Source organism: Perca flavescens, chromosome 23, assembly GCF_004354835.1.
Source record: "Perca flavescens isolate YP-PL-M2 chromosome 23, PFLA_1.0, whole genome shotgun sequence".
Taxonomy (NCBI): Eukaryota; Metazoa; Chordata; class Actinopteri; order Perciformes; family Percidae; genus Perca; species Perca flavescens.
Window position 1 is genome coordinate 6417671 of NC_041353.1, and position 22216 is coordinate 6439886.

Here is a 22216-nt window from a genome sequence, read left to right on the forward strand (position 1 = left end):
AGCCACAAGCTTGAATGACTTCACCCAGCCGTTTTCCCACGAAAGCCAAAAAAACGGCCCAATTACAACCCTTGTTCCAGGATGAGACTACACAACACTTGTGTCTTTCTTTCCAGATGGTCACTCTGTCAGATCTCTGTGACCTGGATACCAGACACGTGCAAGTTCATGTCGAGTCTTGACCACCACCTGCATGATGTGCAAAGGTGGTCTGGCCGAAGGGGCAGGAGACACATTTTTGGGAACGGCCTCATATCTGACCTGCAGTGCAGCGTCGGGTATTTGTCTCTACTTCTCCCGAATTGTAAAAAGGGTTTTTTGTGTGTTGTGTGAATGTGATCAATCACCTGCTGAGCTGGTTTAATTTAAATAGTTGCCTCACTCATTAAATATTTGGCCTTTGCTGTGTGATGTAGTGCCATAGTGATGTAGCCTAATATAATAATAATAATAATAATAATAATAATAAAATAATAATAATAATTATTATTATTATTATTAGCTCTTTAATTCAGTTGCAGGGAACCCTGCACACTAAATGGAATCAAAGCAACACTCATGTTTGTTTTCTTTGTTAGATCTAGGGCTGCTCCTTAGTTGATTAGTCGACTAATCGGTCGTTTTGGTCTTAGTCAACTTAGAGTTCTTTAATCGATTAGTCATGTTTTATGCTTTTTTCATGCTGAATGACTTATTTCCAAGAAACATACGAGCACAGCTCTGGTAAACACAAGAATAAAAGTGGTGCTTTTGCATGACTCTTTGCGCAGAAACTCATATTTACAGATCTGTCGATTAAATCAACTAATCGATTAGTCGATACAATTGAATGAGTTTTAATCGACTAAGAATTTCTTCAATCGATCACAGCCCTAGTTAGATCGGGCCAGTTTTGGGCTGGTGGAATAAACGAACGAAGAAGCGTTGGCTAACAAAAGGAATATACGGGACTATTTGTAGGTTTTATGGGTATCGATTTTGCTTTCAAAATATGCCAATATCTTTAGATAATACCAGGGTTTCCTGCAGCATTTTTGTAGTGGAGGCCCCCGGCCTCACCTGAATCAAAGAGCACCTCTGCTAACGTCAGAAGAAGTTACTTCACGGTTATGAAATATAATGTTTTACTTACACTTATAATGTTATCAAGCTTCAGGGAAAAACACTTGGTTTCACACTGTGGTGTACAGGTGGTTATGAATCTAAAGGAACAACAAAATATGTGGGATTTTTTACATGAAAATTTTCCAGATTATAACTTTAACGATTAAGTAACACGAGCCTGCTTGTCACATTGTTTAAGTAATCTGTTATTATGTGGGTTAAACACTTAGATAATGGAATTTATTAGTAAATGTTTTATTGATGCATTAACTAATTAGTACGACTTCATCCTACCGTCTGTCGTTACATTTCTATACATAAGCAGAGTTTGATTCTAGCTGAGCTGAGGTATTTTCTCTACTTTAATAAGTGTAATATATTTAATTACGGTCTACTTTTCTCTTCTCTGTGTGTCTCTGACAGGGAGTGGGTGTGTGAGCGCAGCTGCAGTCGGGTACACTATAGACTCTTATTAGATCACTCTCTTTACACGCACAAACACATACACACACACACACACACACACACACACACACACACACAAAAATATGTAGGCACGTCTGGACAACATACTGTTCTTGTTAAAGCAAGTGCAATGTGACCAATACAACACACCCACCCACCCACCCACACAGGAAAGAGAGGACGAGAGTGAGAGAACTGCCTATTGTCGGTGAACTGACTGCTAACAGTGGTGGAGTGTCAACTCAACATACTGCCGCGCACACACACACACACAAACGCACACAAACACACACACACACACACACACACACACACACACACACACACACACACACACACACAAAGCTGTACTGTACAACAGAAATACCAAAGACATAAATGCAAAGGGAACAGTTTCACAAGAGGAGCAAATGTTAAGATCTCCTAATTTTTGCTCTGGGAAATTGGGATTGGCCTTTTATTTATTATTATTCACATATTTATTTTAACAAAATATAATACTTTTTTTTTTTAGCTCTTAATAAAACTTTAACCATTTAAACTGTAAACCTGTAACACATTAAAACATTTACAATACATTTTTGTTGTGTGTATGTGCATGTGTGTGTGTATGTCTATGTATCCGGTTGTGAGGCTGGATACAGGAAGCCTGACTCTTTCCCTCTGACCTTCCTCCCTCTATTTATAAGCAGTCTCTCAAAAACAGGCATGTCAGTTTTACCCTCGCAACTTTATGTGTCCTTTATTCTCTGAATTTAATCTTTCTGACGACAGTACAGTACACAGTACTGATCATTTTTTACAGTGTACTGATTTTGCAAAGCTGGTATGCGCCAACACCAACTGCCTTTCACAGACAAGCTACAGAGTAACAGTTATTGTTTCACCACCTTTCACAGCTGGTTTTCCAGCTCTGTTCAGCATGCATGCCGTCGGTCATTAATGGTCCCCAGAGGATGAATCCTGATGACTCTGCTGATCTTCTGACTTTTCCTCTAGTGCCACCATGAAGATCGCACTTTAGGGTTTAGATGAAATGTCTCGACAACCATTGGATGAATTGCCATTAAATTTGGTTCAGACATTCGTGTCCCCTAAGGATAAACTGTAACTCTGATGACACCTTAACTTTTTATCTAGGTCAAAAATTCAATGTGTCCAATACGTTGGTTTATGACCAATTACCTGCCGAAAACAAATGACCGCCCAAAATTACGGGGGCCGACTGGGGCAAACGCACTGCGACTTAATGAAACACACGCAAATAGACAAAACACAAGCAAATTAAGAAAACGTCTTCATTAATTTGACAACACATGCGCAGCATTTAGCAAACGCGCTCCAAATACACACAGTGCAAACAAATACACAAACGCGCTGCAAATAAAGAAACGATGCAAAAAAAGGAAAGCACACAAACTCTGAAAATAGAAACGATGCAAAAAGAAAAGCATACAATCCCCGAAAACAAATGCAAAAAAAGAAAAAAAATACGCTACATCCAGAACGGAAGTTCTCTAGGGGGAGTGCTAAGTGGAACAACTTGATTTTCAACCCACTTTCCACACACACACACGCACACACAAAGTCAACTGAAAGACACGAATAGATGCAAATGGATGTTAACAAAGGAAGTCGAGGTAAAGACACAATCATTTGTGTTTATGACATGGAGTTGTGAGCATGTTGGCACGTTGATGCTAGATTTTATCGCACTGCTATGCATACAAAAATTATTTTGTAGTGTGAACACACTACAGACTCAAAAACATGCTCGGAATTAGTATATACTATGGATCTGGTACACAGACCACGTCTCTGCCTTTCTCTCAGTTGTGATCAATTCCAATCCCGCTTCCCTGGCATGACAAGACAAAAACGGTGCAACAGTCTATCTCTGAATATTTATAAGTCTCTTTAGGACTTCAGGACAGACCATATGTGCACATTTGATGCTGTCCTTCACTTGACAAGGTGAAGGTCTGGATGTGTGTGTTTGTTTGCCTGCCCTTTGCTTCACTTCCCCATTGGCCTACGTTACTTCTCCTCTGGGGGTGGATGAGGAGGAGAGAGTGAGGACTGAGAGGAGGGAAAGTCAGATTAGAGAGGAAGAAATGAGTGTGAAATAGAGAGGTAGAGAGAGAGAGAGAGAGAGAGAGAGAGAGAGAGAGAGAGAGAGAGAGAGAGGACAAGAGGACACTTGAAGAGAGAGGAAAGGGGATAACTGTGAGAAGACACAGAGAGAGAGAGAGAGAGAGAGAGAGAGAGAGAGAGAGAGAGAGAGAGAGAGAGAGAGAGAGAGTGTGAAGGAGAGAGAATCTGTAGGCGGTCTTAGCTTTGCCCAAAGGCCTTGGCTTCTCTCCTCATCCTCCTCCTCCTCAACATCCTCTCTCCTTCACACTTTCACTTTCTCCTGCTCTCTCTCCTTGCCCTTCTCAACCTCATCTACCTCTCTACTCACATCCTTATTCCTCCATCCACCCACTTTTTTTATCTTCCTTTTTTTCCACTCACACGTCCGGTTCAAAATTCGGATCCAATTTGGAATTTATTCAATTGAAATAAAGCCGCAGGTCTAGAAGACTTTAACAATCAATAAAACCCATCATGATGAAATGTGCCTTGCTAATGGATAATTTGGGTGTTTGCATTAAATATGCTTCTTGTAACATCATAATGCAGAAAATCATGCTGACAGTGGCCATCGACGGGTAACTAGAAAGAGAGATTGCGTCAAGGTTCAAACATAGACGCAGAGTCGGACATTTGAAATCAATATGAACTCATCTCTTCCTCAATTTAACGGAAATATGAAATGATGAACCGGAAAAGCAACCATGTCTTTGTTGGTGGCTTTAAACCGTGGTAGGGCTACTGTGGTAGGATTGGCAATTCCGGCGGGAAACAAAAGAAATACGTTGTCAGTGAACATTTTACTGATACATTCAGTATCAACATTTCCTCGTTGTGTTAATAGAGCACGAGGTTACCCCGAAGGTGTCACAAGATGAATATGAGGGGTTACAAGATGATTAACGGTATTGAAAAGGACAGCAGAAAAAAAGATCGTTATGCCAGTTTATTTTCTACTCTTTGGCAAACACTGCTGCTTCACTACTAGTCTTTCTCTCTCTCTCTCTCTCTCTCTCTCTCTCTCTCTCTCTCTCTCTCTCTTTTTGTCCAGCAGAGTCAGCAGAGTATCTTTTCCAAAACTCCCACTCAGAAAACCCACTCTGTTTCTATAAGTAGAGGAAAGAGAGGACGAGAGTGAGAGAACTGCCTATTGTCTGTGAACTGACTGCTAACAGTGGTGGAGTGTCAACTCAACATACTGCCACACACACACACACACACACACACACACACACACACACGCACGCACGCACGCACGCACGCACGAGATGGGTTGGAAAGAGGCCAGATTTTGTATAAAGCAGGTGAGGTAAAATGAAAGAACTATTTTAGAAAAAAGAAGGTGTTTTACAAAGATTTACAAACATTAAAGCCCCAAAGAAGACCCACGAATTTGTTGAAATGAAACGTCCTTTTCAAAAGCATGAGCTTGATTTCAAACACGGCTGATATGAACTAATATTAAACTGGATACCCGTTTATAAATGAGCCACGTTGTACTTGCTTCTAGAGATACCGATTCCGATACCTGAACTTGCGTATCAGCCGATACCGAGTACCGATCCGATACCCGAGTGTCATATATTTCATTATGTTTTAACAGCTGTATACTACTATCCCTGTATGGATGTGATATGATTTCTATCTTTGTTGTCGGTCTGGCTCAGGTTAAACTCTTTGTGAAACATGAACAAACACAAACAATGAATGCCCCAGAACTTTCTTTTATTCTCCAGTTTGACAGTCAGTTATAACGGAAAAAGAACATAAATAAACTACTTTAATGTAGATTTTCTTTAGGGCTTTATTACGTGCTATCGGATCAATGCATAAACTCCAGTACTTCCCGATACCAGCGTTTTAGGCAGAATCGGAGCCTAAATCGGAACATCTCTACTTGCTTCTAAAGTGACGACAACAACACAAGGGGTGTAATAGACAGGTAATGTTCTAGTTTGTCAATGCAAGCCCCACGGGAGACATTAGTGCCTGAATAAACATACTGCACTCTCTAAATGAATGGTCAATAACACACACACACACACACACACACACACACACACACACACACACACACACACACACACACACACACACACACACACACACACACACACACACACACACACACACACACACACACACACACACACACACACACACACACACACTCATGACTGCAAACTTGTGAGGAACGCGGTAAATGAACAATTTTATCACACACTACATCAGTCAGTGATCACACTTCTTCAAACGCCATGAAAGGACACTGACTGGATGTCTCATTTATGATTTATTTTGCGTTCTTTCATGCCAAGTGATTCTGAAGAAAGTTTACTGGGACTACAGATCGTTTGCTTTGATGACTTTAGGTGAGTTTTTAACGCACAGGGTGTGTTCAGATTGAACGTGACGCAAACTTTAGGCAGCACAAATACATACAAAGTCAACCGAAAGACACGAATAGATGCAAATGGATGTTACAGTTTTCGCCGATTGCTTACACAGTGAAATTAAAAGTATTTCACAATTATTAAAAGCTTACACTGAAGGACCAGATCATTGGCCCAGATTGTGCACCGCTATAAGCACAATGTCAGCCTCACACTTCTTGCAAAACAATACACACCGTGATTTTGCAAAACACTGAACACACTTGTATACATTAGACACAGAAGTAGATCATGATGTCACTTTCTTGCAATTCCAAATCACTGACTGTCATATTACCTCACCTGTGAGCCAATCTGTGAAACACAGCCATCAGGTGCGCAAACACATGATTGCTTAACTGTGGACCCACCAATCGGGTTTAAGCACTATAAAAATGTAGCAGTTAGGTCCAGTATTTTCTGTACTGTATATTCAGTTGTGTTTTTTTTACTGTAATTGTTACCTGTACTGGATACAGTATTTTATGTTTGTCTGTTGTTTGTCATGCACACTACTGTAGTAGCATGAAAACTGGGACATGTTGTTGTTGGCATTCTCCATGTTGACCTGTTGACTGATTTGGGTACATGGAGAGAAATACATTAGATTTTCCTCAGTCCGCAGCATCGGTCTTGTGTAGTGTTTGGTGAACTTATTGTATATTTGCATTTTCTCGGTGTACTTCATTTACAGTACTCCAATCACTGAGAAGTAGAATTGCTAGAATGTGTTTCATATGGTTACAAAATATGTTTTTTATAAATATGTGTATAGTTTTTGCAAGAGTGTTTGATTTTGCAAAGGGTCTAATGTGTTCTGCTAATTGGGTTTAGCGTTTTGAAAAACCGGTCCCTGTTTTCAAAATAATGCTTAATTAAGCAATAAAAAAAAAAGAAAAATGTAATAGAATTAAACTGAGGCAAAGACACAATCATTTGTGTTTATGACTTCACGGAGACAGGATCAGAAAGAACAGGTCCTGGAGGAAATAAGAAACCACTGGGAGTAGTCAAGTAAAAAGTACAATATTACCCTCGGACTGTAGTGGAGTATGACGTAGCACAAAATGGAAATACAAAAAGTTAAATACAAGTACCTCAAAATTGTACTTAGGTTAGTCACTTTCCAGTTTTCACCACTGGCCAGTTAGCATGGGGTTATTTGCGATTACTTAAACAAAATTTTCCCTTGACATTAAAAGGAGCATTGCATCTCTATACAAGTTGTCCACACGCACAAACAGATGTGTCCAGTAGTATGCCACAGCAATGAGAAAACTGTATGTATATATTATTATTATTATATCTACTCTACAATCAGCTAATGCATGTCATGAACCATAGCCAGAACATAGGAGTGATACTACCTCTCCTCAACCTCTCTCTCTCTCTCTCACACACACACAGTCACATCTTCCTCTGACACCTACATAATTACAGTCTGTCAGAGAGAGAGAAAGAGAGAGAGAGAGAGAGACAGAGAGAGAGAGAGAGAGAGAGAGTGTGTGTGTGTGTGTGTGTGTGTGTGTGTGTGGGAGGCATCAGATCGGCGCTGTGCATCTCTTTCTGACCTGTAGTGCTTAGAATAGACACACACAGAACAAACGAAAGAAGAAAAGCATAGAAAATAAGAAACAAAGAAACAGAGGCTGAGAAACAGAGAAAAAGATAAAAGGAGAAGAGACACAAGCTAGGGGAAAAGTGTAAAAAGAGAAGAGAAAGCAAAGCAGAGGTGAAAGGAGAAGTACAATTGAGGAGAAGAAAGACAGAGCAAATAATTACTAGTAATAAGTATCAAAAGAATCTAAATCTTTACAGTATAAACCAAGTAGAAACCAGGTAAGAGTACCGTCTCTCCAACCTCAGGCTACAGCTGCCTAATAAAATCAATTATTTACTAATGACCCTCATCGAACCTGAGCAATTAGTGCGCACACACACACACACACACAGAAAGTGAGAGCGAGCTAAAGATGCTGTCTCACTAATTATAGCGTGTCTCTGCAGCTGAGTTCTGCTAGGTTGTGTGTGTGTACTCCTCTTTGAGCTGAGAGATGATCAGTGCTCAGTAATCACACACACACACACACACACACACACACACACACACACACACACACACACACACACACACACACACACACACACACACACACACACACACACACACACACACACACACACACACACACACACACACACACACACACACACACACACACCAAAGCCCAGGGCTAATCCATGCAGCACGTACATGTTTACAATCATGGTATTGTATACAGTACGTGTGTGTATATTAATATAGGTCTATAAATAGAGAGGGGTGCAGATGTACAGTAAGTGGTAGAGAACCAGAGAAGTAAGAATAACCCAGAGTTTGGTATATGTCCACATTTACCATAGAAGAGAATAGAAAACTAAAACAAAAACAAACCACACAGAATAAAGCCCAAATGTCTCCATTATGGATGTGGAGCTGATGGAGCAGCTGGCTGTGAGCCCCACCAAATTAGGCAGCTCAACCAGTTGGCATCCGAGCCACAGATCTCTCGCTCTCTCATCCATCAAAAACCTTTGAAATACATTTAAGAGACGATTACACCCGACAATAAAGCGATGAGAATAAATCTAAAAATAAAATGCCCTTTTGTCAGTCCCTTAGCTGACAAATCCATCAGGCAGAACAGCTCAAAATAAGAAGTCAAATTAAAAGGATCAGAGGTCAAAAACGTGAGGCCAATCGTGGTGGGAAATTACAATTGTGGAGCAACGTGAAACGTGTCTTTCATACCTAGAATCTAGAATAAAAAGGAGTGCTGTCAAACGATTCAAATATTTAATCGTGATTAATCATTTTTATCTATTCTAAATGTCCCTTGATTTCTTTTTGTCCACATGTTCGAATACATGTTCGAAATCAAGGCTTCATTCATTTGTTCATTCATGCCATGCCATTAAACCGAGCTGAAACTGATATAAGAGCGAGACGGAGAGAAAGAGAGTTAGAGCTGCAGTGATGGAGTCAGTGTCACCTCAGCGGTCGACTCCACAGGTTCATTATCGGCTCGAAGGAGACAGATGGGCTTGTTGGAAGTGAGCGAGGAGGTGCTACTTTCAGAGTACAAATGCAAACCAAGAAACCATGGCTGCTGATTACTCTAGAGCAATGGTTCCCAAACCTTTTTATGTCAAGGACCCCTAAACTGACACACAACACAAATTATACCAAGGACCCCTATTTCAGGGATTTAGGTGCAGCACCCGAGCTGTTTTGGGCAGCACCTGAGCCGAATGAATGTGACTAAAAGACTTATCTCAGATCTAATGATTGTAGTCGGACTTCTTAAGCTTTATGTTTTGTCTTTAAGCTTTTGGAGTCTTATGTATTTATTTATGATCTGCTCTAGCTTTTCCAATGTTTCAGACACAGATATGGTGATAATAATGCTCCAAAGTGATGCACAAAAAAGAGACGCAAAACTACTCCAAAGGGACACAAACCGGTTACAAAGAGAAACTAAATGACCACAGAGACCCAAAACAACCCCAAAGACAACAAAAATGACCAACAAGAGACGCAACACGACTATTTAAACGTCACATTTTCTTGGGAAGATAAGTGGAGGGATTATATCTCCAACCACCACCTCTGAAGACTTCTCTTTTTATGCTGCATTTTTTAAATCAAGTAATTTCTTACACTGCACTTTTATTATTGTATTTATTACCTGTCTTAGTTGTTTTTGTATTCTCTTTAATGAATGTTTTTAATTGTTTGTAACTGCTTTTTAATGTTTTTTGTAAAGCACGTTGCTGAAATGTGCTATTTAAATAAGACTGCCTTGCCTTGTCTTTTTTTGGCTTCAGAAGGGACCTCCAGCTCGGAAACTATCTCACTAACAGGCAGTAATCCTGTTCACAGTCAGTCAATTAGCTATTCAATCAATCATTCAGCCAGCTGTCCATCAAAAACACATTTTCTTACACACAGTTGGTGTGTACATGTGTCCAGCTTCATCCTGTCTAGCTTTGGTTGTTGTAGGGCTGCTCGATGATGGGGAAAAAAATCATTATCACGATCATTTTGAAATCACGATTGTTTAACACGATTACTCATTGTCTTCTGGAAAGATGTTGCAATTATTGAACTTAAAAAATAGTGAAACAGTTAAACAAATCAACCAGGGAAAACATTGTCATTACTTAGAATTCCTCATGGGAGCGGCAGAAACTACTCACTATAGCTTTAAGAACACAGGACAACAAAACAGCAAAATAATCGTTTTTCTCAATTATTCTGTTTTTGTGATCATTAGGAGCCAAAATCGTAATCACGATTAAACTTTTGATAAACTGCAGCCCTAGGTTGTTTGAATGAATGTCAACACGCTGTTTTAGTGCAACTAAAGAGAGAAAATCAAACCAGTATAACCTTTCAAAACAACTTGACTGCTCAAAGCAAGACCTTGCTGTTTTATGCAGTAGCAAGTCATTATGTTAATCATAAACATAAAAACCCAGCAGGTACAGGAGCTCAGTGCTGTCACGGCCTTTTAGGTGCAGAGTTATTTTGTCGCTTTTTTTTATGAGCGAGAAATTAATTTGTACAAATATTTACTCTACAATGAGTGTGTGGAGTGTATATTTTAACACTGCGCTGCATAGTACCGTGACAAAATTTACAACTTACCCCTGTCTTGTACATCTGAGGAATGTAAACAGACACCTACAATCAACTATCAAGGGAGGTCCTGGGACATGTATGCATGTATTGGAAAAAAGCAACAAAAACATTTTAAAAATTGTTGAAAAAAATGAATCTCAAAAAAATGACAACGTCTTAAAGGCGACAAATGTCGGAAAAAGAGACAAAAACTTAAAGAAAACTTGTCAAAAAAAAAAAACTCAACATCGACAAATGGCAACAAAATAAGCAACAAAAACGTTGAAAAAATAAACGTCCAGAAAGACGACAAACATTTTGAAAATATAGTCCAAAAAAAAACCTTAAAACAGGCGACAAAAATGTTGAAATACATTTTTTGTTTTTTTGTTTTTTTCCAAAATAATCAACAAAAATGTCGCCTTTGCCTAAACCATAAAGTGGCAGGGGAAGAGAAAAAAAAAAAAAATCACAAGACTTTCATTCAGGACAATTAGATGACTGTAATGTTTGTAAAGAGCTCAACAGTCCCGCCCCTCCTCCGAGAGACCTTGGGTTCCAGAAGTAAATTTCTCATTCATTTTTCCATTGACGGCTAAAGAGTTTTAGACCATGCCTTAGGCTAACCAGCTACCATGTGACTCATAAGCAGACCACATATCATTTCGATTGAAAAAACGAACCGAAAATCCCAAAAAATCCAAACCCACTCTCCTCACCAGCATGAGTTCCACCAATCAGAGGCATCACTGTGGGATTGTGGGATTGTTCAGGATTGTGGGTAATGAAGTACTTATCCAAGACATCACGAATAAAAGACATTAATCTCAAAACAAGGTTGGTGCCCCATGAACTTTTGGCGTCTATATGAGCATACACAATCGCTTAGTTACGTCGTAGCTGGTTTTAAGTCTACCATCGACGGTTACGATTTTATGGCTTATACTCCAGTTGTCAAAGGAGAAATTGCATTGTATTTTTACTTCCAGAACCAGCTGTGGGTGGGACTGTTGAGCTCTATTGATGAGGTCAATTTAGTTACCATGCTGTTGCCTTTTTTTGGTATTATACTGAATGTTCAGGTCATTTTCTGTAGCTATAAAGAGGAGTTTGTTCTCTTGTAGTGTTTACTGTCAGACAGGTCAGAGAAAGACGTTGCTCAACAAAGCAAGACGTTTAACAATAGCGCTCTTCTGAAATCATTTGTGAAACATACAAGGCCATAACCGGGCATGTGTCTCGGTTAAAGTCTTGCAGAAACCTTAAAAAATTAGACAAGAAGTGTCTGACATAGGAGGAAGTAATTGACTAATCTTCACCACGTCAAGGTTTCTCTAAAACAAGGTTCCTCTTCTTCTCTATTACACCAGGAAGATCCACTTCTCTTTTCTTTTCTGTTTCGCCTTTCACCCTCTTGGTTTTTTTTTTTTTCCAGCTTCATTTTGAAGCAGAAAAAAGCCTCTTACAGCCAGCCAGACGACTAATAAGGAGCGGCTCCTGACAGCCAATCCCCCATAATGCCTTAGCACACTGCATTATGGGCAAAATAATCCCCAACACACACACACACACACACACACACTCTCTCAAAAACTCCTGAAAAGGCTAGGAAAGGAGAGAGAGAGAGAGAGAGAGCGCAGAAATCTCACTACTGTTCCTAAAACACACATCATCATTCCTCTTCTTTTTAGCAGAAAATGATTGATGTGTGTAAGCACACACAAACACACCGCCAGCCAACTGGAACAGCGTTATTCAGAGAAGGTGGGGAGGTATGTACTAACGCCTCGGTCTGTCTACAACGTGTGTATAGAAAGATAAGATAAGAGACAGCAGAGAAACACATCACATCACTGTGAGTAACACAGGCTTACGCTCACGCTAACATACACATTATTCGCCACAAAATAGATACAGTATCACGGCATCCGTCCTGCTCAAAATGCTTATATCCAGGTTGACCTCACCTTCAGCCTAAGTGGTCAGTCACACCATCAGGAGCATGTTTGGAAGGACCTCGAAGCAATTTGTTGGGCCAGAACATTACCCAAGTAATGTTTCAAATACCGTACACTAAAAATGGATCAAGATTTAAAATGTTCCGGGCGCCCGTATAGCTCAGTTGGCGCCCATATATAGAGGTTTACTCCTCGACGCAGCGGGCCCGGGTTCGACTCCGACCTGCGGCCCTTTGCTGCATGTCACTCCCCCTCTCTCTCCCCTTTCATGTCTTCAGCTTTCCTGTCAAAGTAAAGGCTGAAAATGCCCAAAAAAATATTAAAAAAATTAACAAGTAAAATTGCACCCTTAGGTGTCAGTACACTCCATTCACATACGGCGTAGAGTCAACGCAGAATTATAAATCAAGCTTAACGGGAAGAGTATCATCAATATGCATTGTATATCTGTTCATCCATCCTGAGGATGAGATGAGAGAGGGGAAACTGTGTCAGTGAGCCTTGTATTTCATCAACAATTGGTGCTCTGATCATCTGCTTAAACATTCATGAGTGTCTTTAAGCTGCCCAGACTCGGAGCCAAAGCGTTCCACTGAATTTAACACCGACTGAGCAACAAAACTGACTCATACACTGGTTGTATAAACCATAAGGGAGCCGCTCTTTGTACAGGTTACTGCTGAGTGTACAGGTGTATGCAGGTGAAAGCTCTCATTCCTTATTGATTTGATTGGTTAAATCCACTTTAGCCCTGACGGGAGAGAGCCAATAGTTAATTTAAGTTAAAAAAGTAATCGCCAGACAAACAAAGGGTGCAACGAGCCCTTTGTGCTAGTTACTAACAAATATTAATAATCTTATATATTATCTTTACAGAAGGATTTAATTAATTTAATCATTCACAAACTAAATAGGAGAAGCACAGCTGAATAAAAGACCAGGAGATCAACAAAGTTATTAGTACATATTATCTGAAAACCATGAACATAGGTTTGAATGTTTCACTGGATAAATAAAAACTTTAAACTGATGGCGCCGCTACGTTGAAAAGTCAGGCCATCACCAAAGTCACAAGGTTTATCTTCTGGGCAACATAACTGTCTTTGCAACAGTTCTTGACAATCCATCCAACACTTGTTGAGATATTTCACTTAAATAAACAAAAGTGTCAAGAAGATTAAAAGTTGGGGGGGGCACCAAAGTGAGTAGGATTCATCCAGATCAGATTTCAGTCCAGACCAAACATTGCCATCCCTTAAGCCACTAAAAAATGGAAAGTTAGCGAACCAAGTATTACTGCGGTGTCATTCAAACATGTGATATGACAGATCTGTAGGGTTGGGTACCGAGACCCGGTACTAATACGGCACCGGTGCCTTAACAACCGGTCTCTACCGGACCGAATAGCAACACGGATTTCGGTGCCTCATTTCCTCACCGGTATCGGAAAAAAATCCAAACGATACCCAACCCTACAGATGTGACTGTGAAATTTCTATTGACCGCTGATTATACTGCACCCTCGTCCTTTATACCCTATCAGCAATTTGTGATTTGATTTGTCAGTGAAATGTTTGTATTGTGTATTGTAGTATGTAGTGCATAATTGCTCTACATTTCTGATTCATACCAAATACACAAAAGCATAACCGGATAGCCTACATCTTTATTTTTTGTACACACAGGATTTAAAAAGGATCATATGCGAGTACTCCCTGTGATGAATTAAATGAGTTGAATGTTGTTTCCTGTTGTGTATAATGACTATTTCTTCTGTGTCGGCCTTTCAGACTTAACTTCCCTGGGGGGGATGGATTGCACGGTGGTTGCATTGCTCGCTTAGACAATTACTGTAAGCGGCATGGCATTACAGCGGTTTTCTAAAACTGAAATACAGTTTTCCTTCAGGCTGTTAACCCGTGTGCATTGTTTATATAAAAAGAAGTAAAGACTTGGGTCACAAGGTTTTAAATTCATGACTGCCTTTAAGAGCCCCGAGGTAAATATGCCTATGAAATCTGATAAAGGCTCAACTCAAACAAGCCGCTCCACTAAATACTTTTTAGTGCCAAGGTTTATTTAAAAAAAATGCAAATGTTCTAGAGCAACAAAATTAAAGCATTTGGCATACAGACAGAATACCTGATAAATCTTTGGTAGACTGGGGAGTAAAAGTAAAAAATATATCCGGGACCTTAAATGTTTTAATCAGATGCCTGAAGGCAGTCTTGGAAGTCATACGAGTTATCAGCCTTGTTTTATTTTTAGAGCAAGTTAACTTTATTTGCTCCACCTAATGTATTAGTTCTCCATTGGGTAATACAGTAATTGTCTCATAGTGCGTCCTATTCCTCCTTTTTTCTGCCTGTCTTGAGTCACCATTTGACTTTGTCTCAAACATTATTCTATCTATTCTACCCCCCACCCCCCATCTTTTTCATCCCTCGCTCTATTCTCCCTTTACTCTCTGTATTTTGTCCTAATTGAAGGCTGAAAAGAGTTTTATATTCTGGCAGCGTCAGATGATGAAAGGCCTTTGATCACTGTTTACCCCTGCAGGTGGTACACAGCGGGAGCAACATGAGACACATTTATATCTGGTTATGTTTTTTCTCTCTTCGTGTCTCTCTGGTCTTTCTTCCCCGTCCCTACTGTACATTGTCCCACAGCCTAAGAAGACATGAAACCCAAAGTAAATTGGACCGTGGTATGACATGCACTTATTGTGATCCGTTGTTTGTGAAGTGGGCCTGTAAATAGTGGAAGGATAATGTTTTGACATCCTGTCCTGTGGCAGTTTGTTTCTGCACCATTTCCCACGAAGGCGGTGGTGAAATCTCACCACATGATAAGCTGGGTGACGAAACAAAGCATTTGTTTCTTTGTATTTTCCCTTCTCGGGCAAACAGGTCATGGTGGCATGTTTACTCAGCAGAGTCACGGTCGGGGGCAGATGGCTAGTCTGCCAGGCGGAGGGTCGAGCAGAGGTTTGTGTAGTCATTAAAAGCCTCGCTCCATCCAGCTGGAGCATCACGTGTGGTTCAAATGTCAATCTTGACAGTGCTGACATATCAAAGAAGCAGCCATGGACAGTGTTTCACAGTGGGACAAATACATCTTTGTGCAGACAAACAAAAAAAGACAAAGATAGGAAACAACAGCTTGACACACCTTAAATTGGATGTTTTTTCCTATTAAACAATTTTAGTATTTTACATGTAATCTTGCATGCATTTGTCATATTTTGATATATTGATGTCAAGGTTATTTCACTTGTATGTCATTTTATCAGTTATATTATGACATATACATATAATCATAATGATGTAACACAATGGATAAAGTAACCAGACAAGACTGCCTGTTTTTTATTTCATACAATTCATATTTTGCAGATCAAAATATTTCAGCACACTGATGCAAACTTCATGGCCATAAATCTGTCCTGTTTATCATTGATTTGCAACTAGAGCTGACTTGATAAGTCAATTAATCAAGTAGCCAATCGAGTACAAATGAATTGGCAACTGTTTTGACATTCTATTAATCTTTTCAGTTTTGTCATATATAGTTAACTGAATACGATGGGGGTTTGGACTGTTGGTCGGACAAAACAATCAATCTGAAGGCTTTCCATTTGGCTTTTCTTTTTCTTTTACATTTTATAGTAATTAATTGATTAGACAAAACAAAGAAAATCCTATAGTTGAAGTCCTATTTGCAAAACCTTGCCCATAATTGCCCGATAGGCTACACCCATAAAAGTTACGTTAAATCCCGGTATATATCAACATATCTCCCACCACTAATTCCAGCCAAGTTGCATTGCAATATTTCATGTTTATCTTGGTACAGCCATCAATCAATTGGGACATTAGTAATAGGGTATTTCAGTAGGGATGGTTGATTGCTTGATTATGAGTCTAAAGGCTGTGAAGATGCAGGCTCGCCATTAGGGCTCATGTCGATTTGGATACTGTAGATCAGTGGTTCTCAAGCTTTTTTCAATAAATCTACAAATAAATCTTGAACAGTTTTTTTAAGCCATGTACTCCCTAACCAGCGCAAATAATTTTTGGTAGAAAAAGAAATGCTGATGGAAAAAGGCGACAAAAACGTAAAAATAAAAACGACAAAACCTTGGAAAAAGACGGTAGAAAGAAGGAAGTAAGGCAAGAATTGGTCAAAAATAGTAATAAAAAACGCAGTAGAAAGAAGGAAGGCAACACTAGGGCGACAAAAGTGACAACAAATTCAAATAAGCGACAAACTTCGAAAAAAAAGTGACAAAAACTTTGAAGAAAAAGACAGTAGAAGTAACTACAGTCTTGTAACTGAAAAACATTTTGCAACAAACGTCATGTACCCCCTGCAGTTCTCCAAAGTACCCCTATGGGTACATGTACCCCCATTTGAGAAATACTCCTGTAGATGACTACCTTTCTTGACAGCTAGATGCTCCAAATAATGTAGAAATTAACTGCTGACCAGCTGACTGACCCAGATAGAAGAAGTGCCAGGAAAAACAACTTCCTGACTCATTTAAAGATTGGGTGTCCAGCTGCTTGACTTACTAATTGAAGTAATATCTTACAGACTAACTGGCGTGCTGACTAACTGTTTGGCATGACACATGACACACACACACACACACACACACACACACACACACACACACACACACACACACACACACACACACACACACACACACACACACACACACACACACACACACACACACACACACACACACACACACACACACACACACACACACACACACACACACACACACACACACTCTGACTGTCATGAAGGCAGACGGGTGAGACGTCTAAAAATAGATAAAAGGAAGGACAGTATTCTGGGAACACACACAGACAAAGTGTGACGAATGCCTGGCAGATAAGTTACATGTGCCTTACGCTGCCATAAACACATTACCACAAAAGCACGCAAACACACTGCCTTTGATGTTCAACGACATCATTTCTCAGTTCTTTCATATTGCCACATATGGTAATTCACGTGTGAGCACTGGCCACTTCAAAGCTATGTAAACTACCTTCATACAAATCATCTCCCTTGACCGCCTAATGCCATTTCCTCCACGTGGCTCATCCCATGATGAGGAAAATTCACAGATTATCCATAGCTTTATCCAATAAGGCCAAAGGTCAAAACACCAACAACACCAACATCATAGCCTATATCCACGACGTTCCACTTCCGGGATTGCTCCGGTAGCGCAGGAAATTCCGCCAGATCTTTTCGCTGATGTCCGTTTCCTTCCGCTTTCTTTGTGTTGTAATTTTAAACTCCGGTGGATTTGTGAGAACTATGGTTAACTTCTCCTCAGATCTCTGCAGGGTAAAGTGAGACAGCTAGATAGGCTATCTGTTCAATCTGAGTTTTCTGTTGTACGACTAAAACTACTTTTGAACGTACACACGTTCCACCAAAACAAGTTCCTTCCCGAGGCTATTTTGCAGAGGCTCCGTGCGGAGCTTAGCACCGCCCATGACGATTGTGTGATTGGTTTAAAGAAATGCCAATGAACCTTGAGCACGTTTTTCTCCCATCCCAGAATGCTAACCAGGCCCTCCTCCGGAGCGCTGTGGAGGAAGGTCTTGCAAAGCGAGACTACCAACACCAAGACATGGTGGCATGTAACCGACACTCCTGTATGCCCCTGTGTGTTATGTATGGAAGAGAAGAGCAGGAAAAAGACACAGACAGACAGATTTATGACATAATTAAAAAAGGTACTAGACTACATACATCCAATTAATGTGGAGGAATAAAAATTAAGCCAAAATCTTAATTCCATTGTAGTCCAGAATAGTCTATTCTCTCGAACAGTGTAACAAAACTCCATAAAAAAATAAATGAAGGTGCACTTTTTCATTAATAGTAAAATGTTCTTCTTGTATTTAGACAAAATACATTTGTATAAACAATAGCAAACAATGGCTGCAGTTACATGAGCCAAATGTTCTCTTTCCAAATGTAATTAATCCTACTGGGGATTTCCAATGAAGCCATGCACAGTACATGAGCACTGAATAAAATGACTGGGAAATGCTACAGGAGCAGAGGGGGACATGGGTGGAAAATATTCTTTCAATATTTTTCTTCTTATCCAAAGTGCAAATTTCCTATTCCAGAGCTTCTCCCCCCTCCAGGTTCTTCGTAAAAGGAATAGTTCGAGATTTTTGGGAACGGTCCAATTGGCGTCACTGTGAGAAAAGAAATAGTCCAGTACATAACCTCCTGTAAAACCACAACCACTGATTAAACAAATACAGTGTGTGAATTAGTGAGCTTCAGAGGTGTTGGTGGGCTGATTTTTATTTATTTTTGGATAGAGCCAGGCTAGCAGTTACCCCCGTGTAGCGGTTTCCCATGTGTTTCCAATCTTTATGCTAAGCTAAGATAACTGGTTGCTGGCTTTGGCTTCACATCTATCGTACAGACATGAGAGTGACATCTATCTCTTCATCTAACTCTCTGCAAGAAAGTCAGTTATTTTGGTGGTGCAGTTTGCTGCTCGACTGCACACATTCAAACAGGTCCAACACCTCTAAACATCCCAAACGTCTCACTCATCTCTTGAATTTATGTTGAATAAATAATGAAACATCATGACTTCATGCTGAAACTCTGCAGCACATATTATGAGAGTCAGAAGATAATATAACATCTCTGTGGGTTGTATAAAATTCTTCATCTAATGTCAGCCTTTACTCCATGCAGTGTGCATAAATTAGAAAAGGGTTCCGAAATGATGCACAACGTACCAAATCCACCCCTTCACCAGTGTACTGCTGTTTGTTTGTTTTGACTGAGGCAACAGACGTATCAGAACAAACCACTCGTGCTGTTATAAATTGGACAGGGCCAACCAGCTGTGGCACTCCCCATGATGCACAATCTCCTGGAAACCTCACCTAACCCAAGATGGTTTCCCCCGGGGAAAACACAGAGAGGAAGAGAGCCTCTATAAATGATGGTACAATAAAAGGGAAAGAGTGGTGAGACTTCCCTTGGTAATGTACGTGCCTTACAGTACATGTAGCTCAAGTGGGCGTTTAAAAGAATATGGAAAAAAAAAAGAAAATGAATATAATGATGCGGACAAATTATCATCTGTCAAATGGATTGTAATAGGATTATACTGTCCCATCCCTTTTTCAAATGCGATGAATTTCCTTCCCAAATCGGTCAGTTTATTCTGTTTTAATGTGTTTACACAATGCATATTTAATCTCATTGCACTCATGAAATGCTATATGCAAAATTAATATGAGCCCTTCTTTTCACATTTTAGTGAGTACAGATTAGGGTTGGACGATTAATCGAAAATGTATAGACATCGAAATTCTGACGCTGTTATCGACGTATTTTTCCCATGACGATAATTCCGATAATTTTTATAAAACTGAAATGTGACTTTTTTCACAAGAAATTTTCATTTCAAGCAATGTGTGCTTTCCTTTCAATGTTATACATTTTCAATATAGCCATAATAGTTCCAGCTTTGTGCGTTTCCTTCAATTATTTTAAAAATCACAAAAATAAGCACTGAATTAGAAAAATATCTCACCTTAAATATTTGAGCCTATTTACAGTACAAACCTTGCCAATGAACTAGGTCAACAAAAAAACGAATCACAAAAAAGTTAAATTTTCGCTCATTTATCGTTATCGAAGTCAAAATGTGCAATTAATCGCGCAATTTATTTTGATTTTAGGTCATATCATGCAGCCCTAGTACAGATTTATTTTAGGTAAATGGATAAAGATGTAGAGTGAAAACTAAAGTCTGAAATACAACCAGGCAGGTATATGACCTTATCGCCATATTACTCTTAGGATGAGTCAAAAATCAACAAATATTCAATTGCTGACTTGGATTTTGGAGATTCTAGATGCACAAACTGTTGCTTTACTTTGCCAGTTCCCCAAACAAGTCATTCAGACACAAACAAGTTCAAATGATTGATTTGACCTCCAAATGCAGATCATTTTGATCGACACACATTCACAGTCAGAGCCACAGACAAGCAATGACAGATGCCACACATTCCTGACAGTGACATTTGTGTTTGTTTGTGTGTGTTTGTGTGTGTGTGTGTGTGTGTTTGGTTTCAGGCCAGTTTTCATCACTATCAACAGCAGCTGCCAGTCACACCAGGGTGTCAGGCTGCTGCTGGCATTTACACATACACACTCATATACACACACACGCACACACAATGCCCAAAAATCAATACAGTTTCTCCTCCCCTTACCCCACTTCCCCTCTGCACATGCTACAACACCACAGGGAAATGCAAACGCATTGTTGCATATGCAAAATTGTCTTGATCCAGTACTGACATGAGCTTTTATGGTGCTGTGTATGATATAAATACCATGTTGAGGCTGTTACCAGACAATAATGTGGCCAGCCTGGACAAGCTAGCATACCCCAGAACGTTGTGTATCTATATAAGAATTCAGCTTTGAAAATTAGCAAAACATAACCTCTAATATAATCCCTCTCTCTTTGTGCCCTGTCCTGTTTGTGTTTATACGCTTTAGCTAGCCTACATGACATTCTGACATTAGCCTTATTTAAAATAATCATGAGGGCTAGCAACATTCATAACAGACAAATACAAACACCAAAATATCTCATTTGACCAGAATCCTGTTGAAGCATCCTCCCAGCTCCCCACTCACCGATAGGAGGTCTGTTTTCTGAACGCCAGTCCTCTTAATTTCTCTTCCAGTGTCTCCTGCTCCATGTCGGGCAGACTGCTGAACGTATCGCTGCAGCAGCCAGTTTCTTCCGAGCCGGCTCCGGACTCCGAGTCACCCCCGTCGGCTCCAAGAGAGGCCAGGCGCCCGCTAAAGCCCCCTGCAGCCAGGCTAGTTCGATCCTTCACTTGGGGGTCCATGCTGGTCGGTCCTTGCTGTCTCGCCCCGCTCTGGACCCCCCCTCTCTCCCGGCTTGTGAGGGGGCACAGGTGCCGGTGGTGGAGAGGAAGATTGAACGGTTTTGGGGGAGGGGGGGAGTAAATACGACAGCGTTAACGTTTCTGAGCGGCTTGAGCGTCGTGATTTCTGACCGTTGACCGCTTTTATATATTGCAGCCAGGCACGGCAGCACGCGCAGCCGCCTGGACAACAGACCAAACTGCACTCAGGAGCCCCAAACCAACTGGAAGCGACCTACGTCAAGCTAACAACGTAAGGCAGGAGGGGCAGCGTCTTAACCTTCAAAATAAAGCTTTTCCCAAAATCACTGATATCATTTGTGCACAAGTTTTATTTAAACATTCTCTATTCGCTATTTGATAACTACATATCTTTTCTACACAGTCAAAAATACAGGTTTACAAAAGGCTGAGTTACAACTAAAGACTTTAGATTTATTTTGTGAGAATGAGAATTTCTTTTGCAAAATCTTT

General features: G+C 40.1%; 1 protein-coding gene across 8 annotated transcripts in view; it reads right to left on the reverse strand.

Annotated features, from left to right (window-relative positions):
• The window catches only part of dgki (diacylglycerol kinase, iota), a 74393-nt gene extending 52443 nt beyond the window's left edge, over positions 1 to 21950 (reverse strand). For all 8 annotated transcript variants that reach the window (XM_028570632.1, XM_028570637.1, XM_028570631.1 and 5 more), the window contains exon 1: positions 21486 to 21950. In XM_028570632.1, the coding sequence (XP_028426433.1) occupies positions 21486 to 21703 (218 nt within the window). In that variant the 5' untranslated portion in view covers positions 21704 to 21950. The remainder of the gene's footprint in view (positions 1 to 21485) is intronic.
• Positions 21951 to 22216: the final 266 nt, after the last annotated feature.